Source organism: Ovis aries, chromosome 5, assembly GCF_016772045.2.
Source record: "Ovis aries strain OAR_USU_Benz2616 breed Rambouillet chromosome 5, ARS-UI_Ramb_v3.0, whole genome shotgun sequence".
Classification (NCBI taxonomy): domain Eukaryota; kingdom Metazoa; phylum Chordata; class Mammalia; order Artiodactyla; family Bovidae; genus Ovis; species Ovis aries.
Window position 1 is genome coordinate 60,875,619 of NC_056058.1, and position 11,894 is coordinate 60,887,512.

At 44.1% G+C, this 11,894-nt stretch overlaps 1 protein-coding gene across 1 annotated transcript in view; it reads right to left on the reverse strand.

Annotated features, from left to right (window-relative positions):
* GLRA1 (glycine receptor alpha 1) overlaps nucleotides 1–10,665 on the reverse strand; it is a 106,730-nt gene extending 96,065 nt beyond the window's left edge. Inside the window, exon 1 of the mRNA XM_060415937.1 lies at nucleotides 9,746–10,665. Within this exon, the coding sequence (XP_060271920.1) occupies nucleotides 9,746–9,801 (56 nt within the window). The 5' untranslated portion in view covers nucleotides 9,802–10,665. The remainder of the gene's footprint in view (nucleotides 1–9,745) is intronic.
* Between the last annotated feature and the right edge of the window lie 1,229 nt (nucleotides 10,666–11,894).

Sequence of the window (11,894 nt, forward strand, 5' to 3'; positions counted from 1 at the left end):
AGGTGAGGGGAAACTGGGTATCCTCAATCCTGTGTATTTGGAGGTTAGAGCATGAGGCTTGAAAAGGTCTTTGGTCTGAATTCCAGGGACCGGCAATTAAAAAAGAAAAAGATGAGCCTGAGATTATGCTGCCTTTTTTCCTTGCCTCCCTGCTCAGTCGTTCTCTCCTATCATCCCTGATAGCTCTTTCAGTGGAGTGATTAGGGGACAAAGAATGGCTGTACTGCAGGGATCCATCTCTACCCTAAGACAGAGCTCTAACCACATGCTTTCTGCCCAGGGTGGAAGGTAGTGTAATATTCCTCCCCTGTGAAGGGTGGAGATTAAGCACTCACATCCATTTATGGATGTATGTTAACTTTATATCTAGAACCACCTGCAGGAGATGAGCTTTTGATTATTTGAAGAAGCAAACTCATCTCTGTTTTGCCTCCATCTTCCTCTTCCAGTTCAGTCTCCTCCCCACTTTTCCTCCCAGGTTCATTCTTGGAATAACAGTAGCAGTATAATGGTTAAGAGAGTGTTTTCTGCAGTCAGACTTATCTTTGAATCCTAGCTCTGCTTCTTATGAGTTGCCTTACCTTGGGTAAACTATATAACCTATTTATGCCTCAGTTTTGTCACCTGTAATACGGGAATATAATAATACTTGTGTCTAAGGATTTGTGACATGAGGCTCATGATGTTGTTAGCACAGCATCTAGTATTCAATAAACACTTGATAAATAGTAACGATTGGTATTGAGTGGTTGCAGTCAAGGCTGAGATGGAGCATCGTAAGGGAAGGAAGGAAGGGATGCCCGCCTGCAGTATCTGTTAACGTAAACGATGTGCTAGCTCTGTGCCTCAGCAATTCCGTTTCTGTTCTTGTTATCTGCCTGGAAAAATGGCCTGTGTTCATTCACAAAGATGTAGGTTCACTGTGATTATTGCAGCACTGATTTCAGTGGAAAAACTGGAAAAAAGTAGAAATGTACATCAACACGGAAGTGGCTGGAAAACAGTGGGATATCCATAACATATGTCCTGCAGTAGCTAAAAGAATGAGGTGGAGATGTTTGCCTCAACAGATAAAGCTTTCCAAGACATGCTGATATGTGAACAGAGTAAGTTGCAGAATCATATGGGCAATTTGATTCCATGAAATGATAGCATATATATTTCAATGAATGGTATATACAGTTCAATAGATAGTATATATAGTTCAATAGATTTCAATATATATTTAAACATGTATGTATAACTATTGAACTATATATACTATCCCTTTGTGTGTGTATATTTATATATATGTGTGTATATATATACATATATGAATAAAAGTTATCAAGTAGGTTACCTCTTGAAGAAATAAAAGCTGGGAGGGACCTGGAGATCATCATCAAAGGGGATTTTAGGTTTAAGTCTAGTATTAGCATTTTTAAAAAAGAGAACATATATATATCATACAATTTAAAAAGGTTAAGAAGAGAGAAAGAAATACCTATCTGGCTGAGAATCTGAAGACAATAACTCTGTCAAATCAAAACCCTGATGGGAAATTCCCAGCTCATAACCCCTATGGCCCTCTGGTAGAGGGTGGAGGCTATTAGTCTGATAGCCGTATCAGTTCACGGGGGCTGCAACCTTGAGAGGAATATATAAAGAGGGGTACCTATTAGGGAGGGCAGCGTACCTACATGTTAAGGATGCAGATATTCCAGCTGTAGGTTAGGGATATATATATATATATATACACCAACTTTAAGAAGAAAGAGGCAGTGTGGTGAGCTAGGAGGAAGGAAGTTTGTATTTGAATCTGACGTAGCCCTGAGATTAACTGTGTGTCTTAGGGAAGTCACTTTTCCAAGTCTCGGTTTTCTTGACTCTAAAATGGGGATACTAGCCACTGCCTTATATCTATTTTTTTAAGGTGGTTGGAAAGCTCATATGGGAATGCAGGTGTGAAACACTCTATAGGCTGTGAAGTGCTCTTGTAAGAGAACCCCGCAAGTCTTCTGGCAGCCAGGGTTGCAGCAGCCTTGCCGCATTCCTCTGGAGCTGGGGAGTGTAGCAGAACTGAGCGCAGAGCAGTAAACACGCAGCTCTCAAAGGCTGAAGATCTTGACAGTCACTCTATTAGATGTGTAAGATACTAATATGCTTTTTGGAAAGGATGACAGGTTAAAGGGCTAGATGGGAAGAAAGGAAGGACATTGCTCTGAGATCAGACAGATGACAGAAGGGACTGCAGTCTCTGAACATCTGGGGAGTCCTAAAGAAGCCTCCAGTTATGCAGAGTTAATAGTACAATGTCCACAGGAAGACTTGTCAGTGCGATCATCCTTGGAGAAAGAAAGCACAGATTCCCTCCTTCTGATCACCTTTGATCTGCCTCTCCCATCAATCCCTATAGACTCACTGCTGTGGTCCAGGGCCCCTTGGTGCCAGCATTCAAAGCCAGTTCCTCAGGTGCCCCTTCTCTTCATCCACCCATCACACAATTGTACTTCCCAGCTGTGTGAATGAGAATTTTTGGTGTACTAGGATTATCCCCCTAGTTTGGAGATGCAAATAGTTTCTTGAGGAACCCTTCTTAAGGGGCATGTTTATGTTTATGAGGGATCACAGCATGTGAAAGGGTCAAAGGAAGGAAAGCACAGGAGCAGAGTCCAGGGCACAACGGGTAGTTGAGGAATAAGTTTGGGGGATGAGCACATTTGTGTAGGGCCTTGGGTGGGCTGACATTCACTCTTGAGGAAGTCATTTGTTCTCTCCCGATCTGCAAGATAAACGGATTGGTCTATGTCGAGTCCCTGGTCAGAATGGTTTAGAGCCTTGTTATTCAAACCTGTGGTCCACAGAAGCAGAAGCATCATCTGGGGGCTGCTAGAAATGCAGACTCTCAGGCTTCACCCCAGATCTCCTGAGTCTGAATCAGCATCTTAATGAGATCCTCAGGGGATCCACACACATTGAAGTTTGAGAAGCTCTGACTTAGTGACTCCTGTTACCTTTAGAGGTTTCTGGGTCCCCATCCTCAGAGATGCTGTTTTAGTGAGTCTAGTATGATGGTGGGAAGCTGTAAGCCTGACAAGCCCCTCATAGCTAGATGTGAGAGCTGTTGAATTACAGAACTGCCCCAAGTCCCCATGATTCTAGCAAAATATGATTCTCTGGGCGTGAATGGGTGGGAGATGGAGACTGGACCTCGAGAGCCAGGGAGCAGAGGCTTATTCTCTAGGGGCCTGGGGTTGCCCAGTATACGCGGCAAGAGAGAACGCTGCCCATTTCATGGCTGGGATAATGACTGTCAGCAGCTCCTCGTTAAGACGGTAAACTCATTTAGCAACAGACACTGAAAAACAGCCGAATTCAAAAGCAGAGAGTGGTAATCTAATTGCACTGAATTAGCCTCGGGGGATTCGGACAATATCAACTTCAGAAAACCACACAGGGATCCTTTATACGGAGTTTCAAAAGCATCAGGGCCTTAGCACCCCTCATAAGGGCTTGCACTACAAAGCATAGGCACTGTGCATATCAGCCCCTCTCCCCAGCATCTCAGGGCATTGTTCCCCTCTAATGTGCTTTCTGAATGAATTTCCTGGCTGGCCTGATGGTGTTTTCAGTTGTGTGAGGCTGAACAGGGAGTTGGTTCAGGAGAGACAGCTGGAGTTCAGGGCTGCGAGGCCTTCATCCATTCAGTCCTGTGAACACCATCTGTGCCCGAGGACTGGTCCGTGAACCAGTGAATTTTCTGGTGGTCTTTCTGGCTCTGACACTGTCTTATTTCTGAGGTCCTTCTCGTTTCTTAAAGCCAGAGTCTTACATAATCAAGGTGATTTCCTTGGTCGCATATGAGTTTGTGTGTATATGTGTGTATTCATCGCTCAATTTATTATCCAAGCCATTTCAGAGAAGGAAAAGGCATGAGTGGATGTGTATTCATGGCATGACTCGGAAAATTTACAGAGATCAGATCATAATTTGGAGATCAGGAGCGGGGGAAAGATTTGTCTCTGACCTGTATTTCATTTACTTTTCTGCAGCAAATTACAAATCCCAATTCACAAAAGTAGCTCGAATTCCTTCCGCATCCCTCCTGGGAGGTGGATTTCCAGTCTCTGCTTGCATACCTCCACTGACAGGGACCCTCACTACAACTGAGGCAGCCGGTACACAGTTGAATGATCTGTCAGAAGGTTCTGAATTACGTTAAAACAGAATTTGTGTGTGTGCATTAAAAATATATTTATCTATTAATTCCAGTTCTTTTCTTGGAGCCATATAGAATAATTCAAATCTAATATTTCCCAAATGGAGTCCTTGAGTACCTAGAGGGTTTATGAAATAGTAATGAGGACTCAGAATCCATTTTAAACATTTCAGAGATTATCAAATTGCATATTTACTTCTGACAAGGCTCTATAGACTAACAAGAAAGCATCACACCTTTTCTTTTGTATTTTCTTAGGTTAACTCATTGTGGTGGCATTGCTTATCACATGATGTTCAGTATTTCTGGCAGTTTATCTTTGGTTAATAAAGATGGGGGAAACAAATTAATAATGGATGGGGTTTGGTAAACAAATTTTTAAAAACTTAGCTTTATAGGGGAGAGAAAAACCTAAACAGAATCACTGATGAAAGTATAGACACCTTTGGTCTCTTTCTCAGGCCTCTCTGCAGATCTCTGAGGATAGTGATCAGACATCGTATTTTCTCATCATCCAAAGCATTTTCTGGGGAAACTGACATATTTATGGAATCTGTCAATGATCATGTCCAGATTGGGATAATTTCCAGGGAGTGAGATTATTTATTATGGTCCTTAATTCTTTTAGATCTTTGAATGTGAATATAATTCTTATAATAATTGAAATACCCTGCTACCAAAACTGTTCTATTGTGAAGGAGATTGGGAGGTGATAATCCTTGACTGGCACAGGGAAAATTAATTTTAGAGACAGTGATTTGTCAATTCTCTTTATTTTATAGCTGGGGAAAGTGAGGCTGGAAAGGTGAGGAAACCCTCTCAAGGGCATGCCACTAGCTAAATTCTGGGTCCTGGGTCTTCTACCCTTGAGGCCAAGGCCACTTTGCCTAAAGGAGCAGAGAACCTGCAGAATAGTGTCAAGATGGCCAGGCAGGAGACAGTGCCATCCATCTTAAAAATCATTCTGGCTTCTGCCAGCTGATGAAGGAAATAAAGTTAATGACGCCCACATAAATGTGATGCTGTCGCAGGCCGCGTGCACAGACTGTCTGGAGGGGAGCTCTGCGGGCCCTCTGACGAAGGAAAAAGGTATTTAATGGAGCTTTAAAAGGAGCAGTGTCTCCCCTTTCTGCAAGGACAGGGACTGTGGCATCTATTAGCTCTGTCTCCCCTGCAGAGTGCCTAGTTTTGGACTGGGCACATCAACACAAGATAAATAAATGCCTGGTGTAGGAAAGAAGGCAGTATTGTCACTGAGGTAAATTCAGCTCGAGCCTTTGTGGGAATGGACCTCTGTCTTTTATGAAGACCTTATGTGAGTTGGGAGGGATATTAGAGGTGTCGGAGTTAATTGTTTGAGTGGATTGGTAAGAGAACTGAGTCCCTATGAAGGAAAGAGATTCATCAGGATAAGAGAAGAGCCAAACTCTCCAAGGAAGGCTCTCAAATCGTAGCCTAACTGCTCTTTCCACGGCACTGCATGGTTGCAGCCTCTTTCACAAGTTGGTCTCAAAAATAAATTCCCTCCATGTCCCCTGATAGGTCATTCCCAGTAAGTATGCAGAAGTTATGTGCTGATTCATGACTCCATGTACCAGGTTGGCGTTCTTGTCCAAAACGTCCCTCAGGAAGGAAAAACATGACATTTTCTCTTTCTCAAGCTTCCTGAGCCCCCAAAGAAGGTAGACTGACATTTTGATTGGCCCTAATGCAAAGTGGCCCAAGGGGCATCTTTCCTTGGGAAAAAGTCCTTGGCCCACTCCAGAAGCTCCTCGACACTTTCCGCAGTGCCCAAAATGCAGCAGGTAAGATTTGAGGAGGAATACAGCTATGCTCTTAGGAGGAAAAGATCCAGGTTGTCATTTGCTCCTCTTGGCAAGCTTGGAGAATGGGAAGCCTGAAGAACTACCTCAGAAGAAAGCTCATTTACCTTTCAGCTGGGTGGTTTTTCAGGACTGAGATATGAAGCAATCTGTTTACTATGCTCCTTTTGACCCTAGTGAGGTAGAGACAGCTTTCCTTCAAGGTTTCAATGACCTTTCTTAGCCAGTGAGTACCATATTCAGTACCAAACCCTGTGCAAGGAAACACCTAGGGGTTGGCAGACAGAAGTGATAATAAAGGAAAGCTGATCATCTTTTGGGAAAACCACCCGTGGGTTAGACTTGGTTTATCTCCTCTGCCTTTATTCCGGTCTCAAGCACAAACTAGGTCTTTGTTTGCTTCACTCTTGTGCCTTTTGTGTTCCAGGGGGCATTTTCTTAAAGAAAATACTTTCCTCCTCATTACAATTGGTTCATCAGAGTCTTAGGTTAAATATTTGGTCATTCTATACCAGTGGTTCCCAACTGTGGGCAATTTTGTGCCCTCCTCCCATCCCAGACTTCTGGAGACATTTTTGATTGTCATGACTAAGGGAGAGAAGGTTATTGATGCCAAAGATACTTTTAAATATCTTATAATGCATAGTTCAGCCCTCACATCACAGAATTTTCCAAAATGTTCAAAATGTCAGTAGTGCCAAGATCGAGAAACATGATTATATACGATGGATCTATTTGAGTTACTCAGAAGGTGAGAAAATATGGGGCTCACTCTGGGCCCTTTCCCAGCCATAAGCCAGTGTAAGGGCTCTGGGAATCAAATCAAGCTTCCTTCTACTTAAAAAGAGGTTTGAAAGGAATATGCTCCCATTAAAAACAAAAACAAAAACATATCTTTGCTTATTGCTTTTGACCAGTTTGGATATAAAGCCCCATCCCCAACTAAAAACAAAGAGACAGCATTTAGTTTATTGAATACTTGAATATCACTCATAGAATTTTAGAACTGCAGGGTTTTTTGAAATATCAGGACAAGAACTTCAGGCAACTCCCTTTATTTTACTTACAGGGACACAGTTGGTAAGGACTGCAGTGCTGTGTGTCCCCCTGTACCCTCTTATCTCTTTCCGCTCAGTTTTTCCTAAGGCCTCCATTCATTCCCTGTGTCGGCACTGTGAGACTTCTCCCTCACTCACTCTGAGTGTTGCTTTGTTTATTTTGCTGTCACTGTTGTCATTTTGCTGGTTATGTGTGGTTGCAGCAGCACTTCTGTCATCAAGAGTCTTTCCTTTCCTAGACCCCAGATTTCCCCACCAAGGTGAGCAGCTGGCCTTCATTTAATCTAAGGACTACCTGGGTGCCTGAGATGATTGGATTGGCTCATTGCAACATGGTACCTGTCCCCTGGGGCAGAAAGGGTTATTCACATGGAATCTGCTAGGGAACAAGTCTCCAATTACCTCTACATACATTCTCTTGAGCCCCTAGATTTTAGTGCTTCTGTATTTTCACCTAAACTTTAAACAATGAGAGAGTTAGTAATGAAAATGCCAATTAGACATGGCCAGTACTTTCTCTCCTTGTGACCCTTTTATTTTTCTCATCTCTCTGAAAAATTGCTGAGGGTATTTCCCTAGTTCAATTCTTATATTTCCTATTTTATGTTTCATGTTCTAAAACAACCTTTATTCCTCAAATAATGTAGCCATTTCTGTATTTTGAAAGTGCAACAGCACTGTTCCCTTCCCAGCTCTCCATAGTCATGACTCTTCTTTCCTTATAAACACATGGCATTATATCCCATATTCATTGTAGCTCATGTCTGCCTTGTCGCAGGTAGGGGATGGAGATGTGGAGTTATGCGTCCTAATAAGCCACCACCCATAATTTTAAAAATTAACACAGTGGATTCCTAACCTTATCTAAATGATTACAGTGCCAACCTTTCAGACTGTCTCCCTATTGTGAAAGACAATGTCTGGGAGAAGAAAAATCAAGCATTACATACTGTTCAGCAAGAAAAAAAGGAGTTGGAAGGGAGGATGTGCTTGGTCCTATTAATTTGCTCTTTAATCTCTCTGGTTCAGTTCAGTCTCAGAAAGCCAAACAGAATCAATTTGCATACAAATGTTACCAAGTATTCCACCTCCACAGCATTTTCCACTTCTACTATGTATGTAGAAGAGAAAGAATTTGGTATTGTTCAGAGCATACTTCCTGCCCTTTAGCCCATAAAGTAGCTACATTTCGCAAGGCCCTGGATTGTTGCACTTTTAAAATTTGATTCCTTGAGTATTTGTATTCTGAGCTATGGGCAGGACCATGGCCTATCAAGTAATTATTTGAACTGGAGATTAGAAGCTTTAGCGTTGGTTATCTCAGAGAAAGAGAGAGGTCTTTTCTTCATCCCAAGAGAAATACATGGAGAGAGGCTCACGTGTAGACCCTTACAATCTGGAGAGAGGTGTCATTCATTTAATAAACCAAACACTTGATTAATCAAACCAACAATTCATATGCAGAGTTCACTATAATGTAAAAATGAAAAAAATCCAACAAGAAATATTTGCTGCAGATTTATGATGGGAGAGACTAATATGTGTTGGTTTACTTATTTTTAAAAATAACCTAGAGTGGATTTTTCAAGTGACTGTTAATCCAATGTGATGGTAAAACATGAGAGGCAGACGTCTAAAATGAAGAAGATTAATGATCCCTGCAGGTCATGGGAGAAGACTAATTTTTTTCAATTCATGTAAATGGAATTTATCATAACCATCTCTGAAGATGGCATGATTCACCCACTTACGAAAAGACTGTACATTTCAATGCTTCCTGAAGAGGTGATTTTTCACTTTTCACTTGTGCTAATATAAGAATGCTAAGCCTATGGGCAGAAAATTTTAACCTAGGAGATGGTGGCTGGGAGAACTCATTTCTGAGTTGGAGATAGACAGAAATTAAAAAAACAAAACAAATGAGACTTGTCCATCAGTTCAGGATCTGCAGCTAGCAAGCAGAGTTTGGAAAGATGAATGGGAGATAGGAGGGAGTCAAAGTTTCAAAAGAGAAATGTGTTCCGGAGTCTGTTCCTGAGTAGATTCCCCTCTGCACCCATGTTCAGCGCTTTACAACCTGAGGTCATAACGCTATTGTTTCCAATCACTGAGCCTCAGCAACAACCCCCACCCCCACACCGCAGAAAAAGAAAACAACAACAAAAAAGGAGAGAAAATAATATGTTCTGTGTCCAGTGGGTTCGAGTGCAACCTTCCCCGTCACCGCTAGTTGTCACTTGGCTCCCAGACGGGAGAGCTGAGGTTTTCGGCACTGCGGTTAGAGAGAATGCAGTCCTAATTAAACTGAGAAACTCCTAAAGCTTCCCCTTAAAGTCCTCAGCCGAGTGAGAGTCAATATGCAGGGGGTTTGGGGGAGAGTGATGGGGCAGGGAGTGTAGAAGGCAGAAGGACAAACAAATCGCAAGAAACAGGCAAACAGCTGCCAGGGCGGACACTGTCTCAGACCTCCACGCACAAGCCAGACACCCTGCGGGCGGTGGGGGGGGGGGGGCGGGTGGGGGTGAGGGAGCGGGGGATGGAAGGACCCGATTGCCGCGGTATACAGCACCCTCCTCCCCCCGAATGAGGGGATCACGGACAGAGAGCCTCCATGCTCCTTTCCCCCATTTCCATCAGAGCGATGTGGTCAGTAAAAAATTGCATACCTGAAGAATACAATGGTCTCCCAAAGGTAGAGTCGAAGAGTATTGAAGCTGTACATTTTTCAGGTCCTTGTGCTTTGTAGTCCACGAGTTATGGGGGCAAAAATGTTTCAAATTGGCACTTACAAAACCTGCGAGCGCTGCTGAAAAAAATAATCCAAATCCTAAGGGGAGGTGGGGAACAGGGGCGCGGAGGGAGAGCCCCAGGGGAAATCGGAGCAACGGGGATCTAGGTACCACGGACAGAGGCAGCCTTTAAGCGTTTCAGCACCACGGAGAGCGTCCAGCCCTGCTTTTCAGGAGTGCGAAGAGTATTGCTGTTTGTTAAACTCCAGCGTGTCTGTTGGCTCCCTGCGGCGCTGGGGAGGCACGTTTGGGGTGGGTATATTTTCTTTTTTACCCCTGTTTTTCTGTTTAAACGGCCAGCCCGTGAAAGGAAAAAAAAAATCTGTGGAGATCAGAGCGCTGGCCTCGGACCGTTAGATTGGGTTAGCATCCTGGGTAGGGAGGTCAGGGCTTTATGCCCCTGGGCTGTCCTGAGGGGGTTAGGGGCGAGGGGAAGCGATTGACGGTGTTGCCTTCAGTTAAATCCCGGAGAATGTGCCAGGCTGGTGCATCACCACCGAGTCCCAGAATCTCGTTACCCTGCCTGCGTACCCGTCCGCTGTCGCCTTGCGATCCCTGTTCTCTCGTCCCCGCCGAATAAGTTATGATCGCTGCAGAAGAGGTGTCCCATTGCTTGGGGCTGCAGACGTGAGAGAGCTCAGGGCAAGTTTCAGGGGCTGCCGGGGTCCATGGCGACCCCGCGGGGCTCAGGAGCCCAAGGCTTCAGATGCATCTCGGCTTTCTGAGCTCGCCCATCTTCCTCAGGCCAGGACTCCTTCAGGTCTTCAGACTTTCTTACTGCATTAATTTAACAAACTGGCGGCGTGGGGGATTGGTGGTAGGGGGGTGGCGGGCGATGGCTGACGGGAGGGGGTGGAGAGAAAAAAAGGGGGGAAAAACTCCTTAGTATCTTCAAACCCTCCCACTCGAAGCGCTCATTGGACCGTGGCTGCGAAAACCAGATCCTTTCCCAGTGTTTGGCCAATCGTGTGTTAGACTCCGGGTTGAGTTTAACGCTTAGAGTGCTGAATGAGATCCGTGTCTCCCCTCTCCATTGCAGGTTGGTGGTGGAGAGGGGGAGGTTATGGAGTTAATCTCTCGAGGTCTTTCAAAATATTGCCTTTATTTTTAAAGAATGTAGTTGTACGTTAGTGAAGCAAACACCACGGGTCCCAGTTCAGACGTGCCTTTGGGCTCAGTTTATCATCTTGAAAGGGAAGAATTGAACTTGATCTCTGAGTTTCTTTAGAGCTCTGAAGTAGTATGGTTTGGCTCTAGAAAAAAAAAAAAAAAAGAAGGGAGGAGAGGTTTCAGAAAGAAGTCTGATCCATAAAGGAAGATTCCCCACCCCCTCTCTCCCCAGGACCACTGCAGCAGGAAAAGACAGAAGAAATTCCTTGAGCGGTTTACACAGTCTAGAGGGAGAGCAGTCCTGGCCTCACTGCAAGATATGTCCTCTTTCTACTGGGCAGGAGACTGTTTTATTTACATTCATAAGCTTGGGAAACAGAGCCTCAGGGGGCTGTGGCTTGCTACAAAATAGCAGCAGTGCCAAGTTGTACATACAGGTATCCAGTACTTACTGCTCCCATTCTCTGTTTTTTTCTTCCTCCTGCTTCTCTGTTTTCCCAGCTTATTTGAATCTCAGAAACCAGCTATACATTTCACTCTAGAGCCCAGCTGGGGAGGTGGAGTTAATCAGATTTTCTCCAAGCTATCGGACTTTAGTGGATTAATAGCCTCTGCAGGATTTTCTGGCTGATTTGAACTGGTTGGGACACTGGGGTCTCTCTCTCTCCCAGCCTACTGAAAGGAGGTAACCCCTCCCTCTTACCTAGTAGCTTTAGGAATTCCTTCTTTTGAGTTTTTGGAGGCTGCCTCCAAAATTCTCCCAGGAATAGTTCTTAACAGCTTATTTCTCTCCAAGCTCAGGCTTTCTCTGAGCAAAGAAGTCTGGAAAACTTTGTCCACTGGTCTCCTATCAGCAGGAATATGCCCCCTACTTTTCATGCTGTTACACACACCCCTCATTACTTCCTTTTCTTTT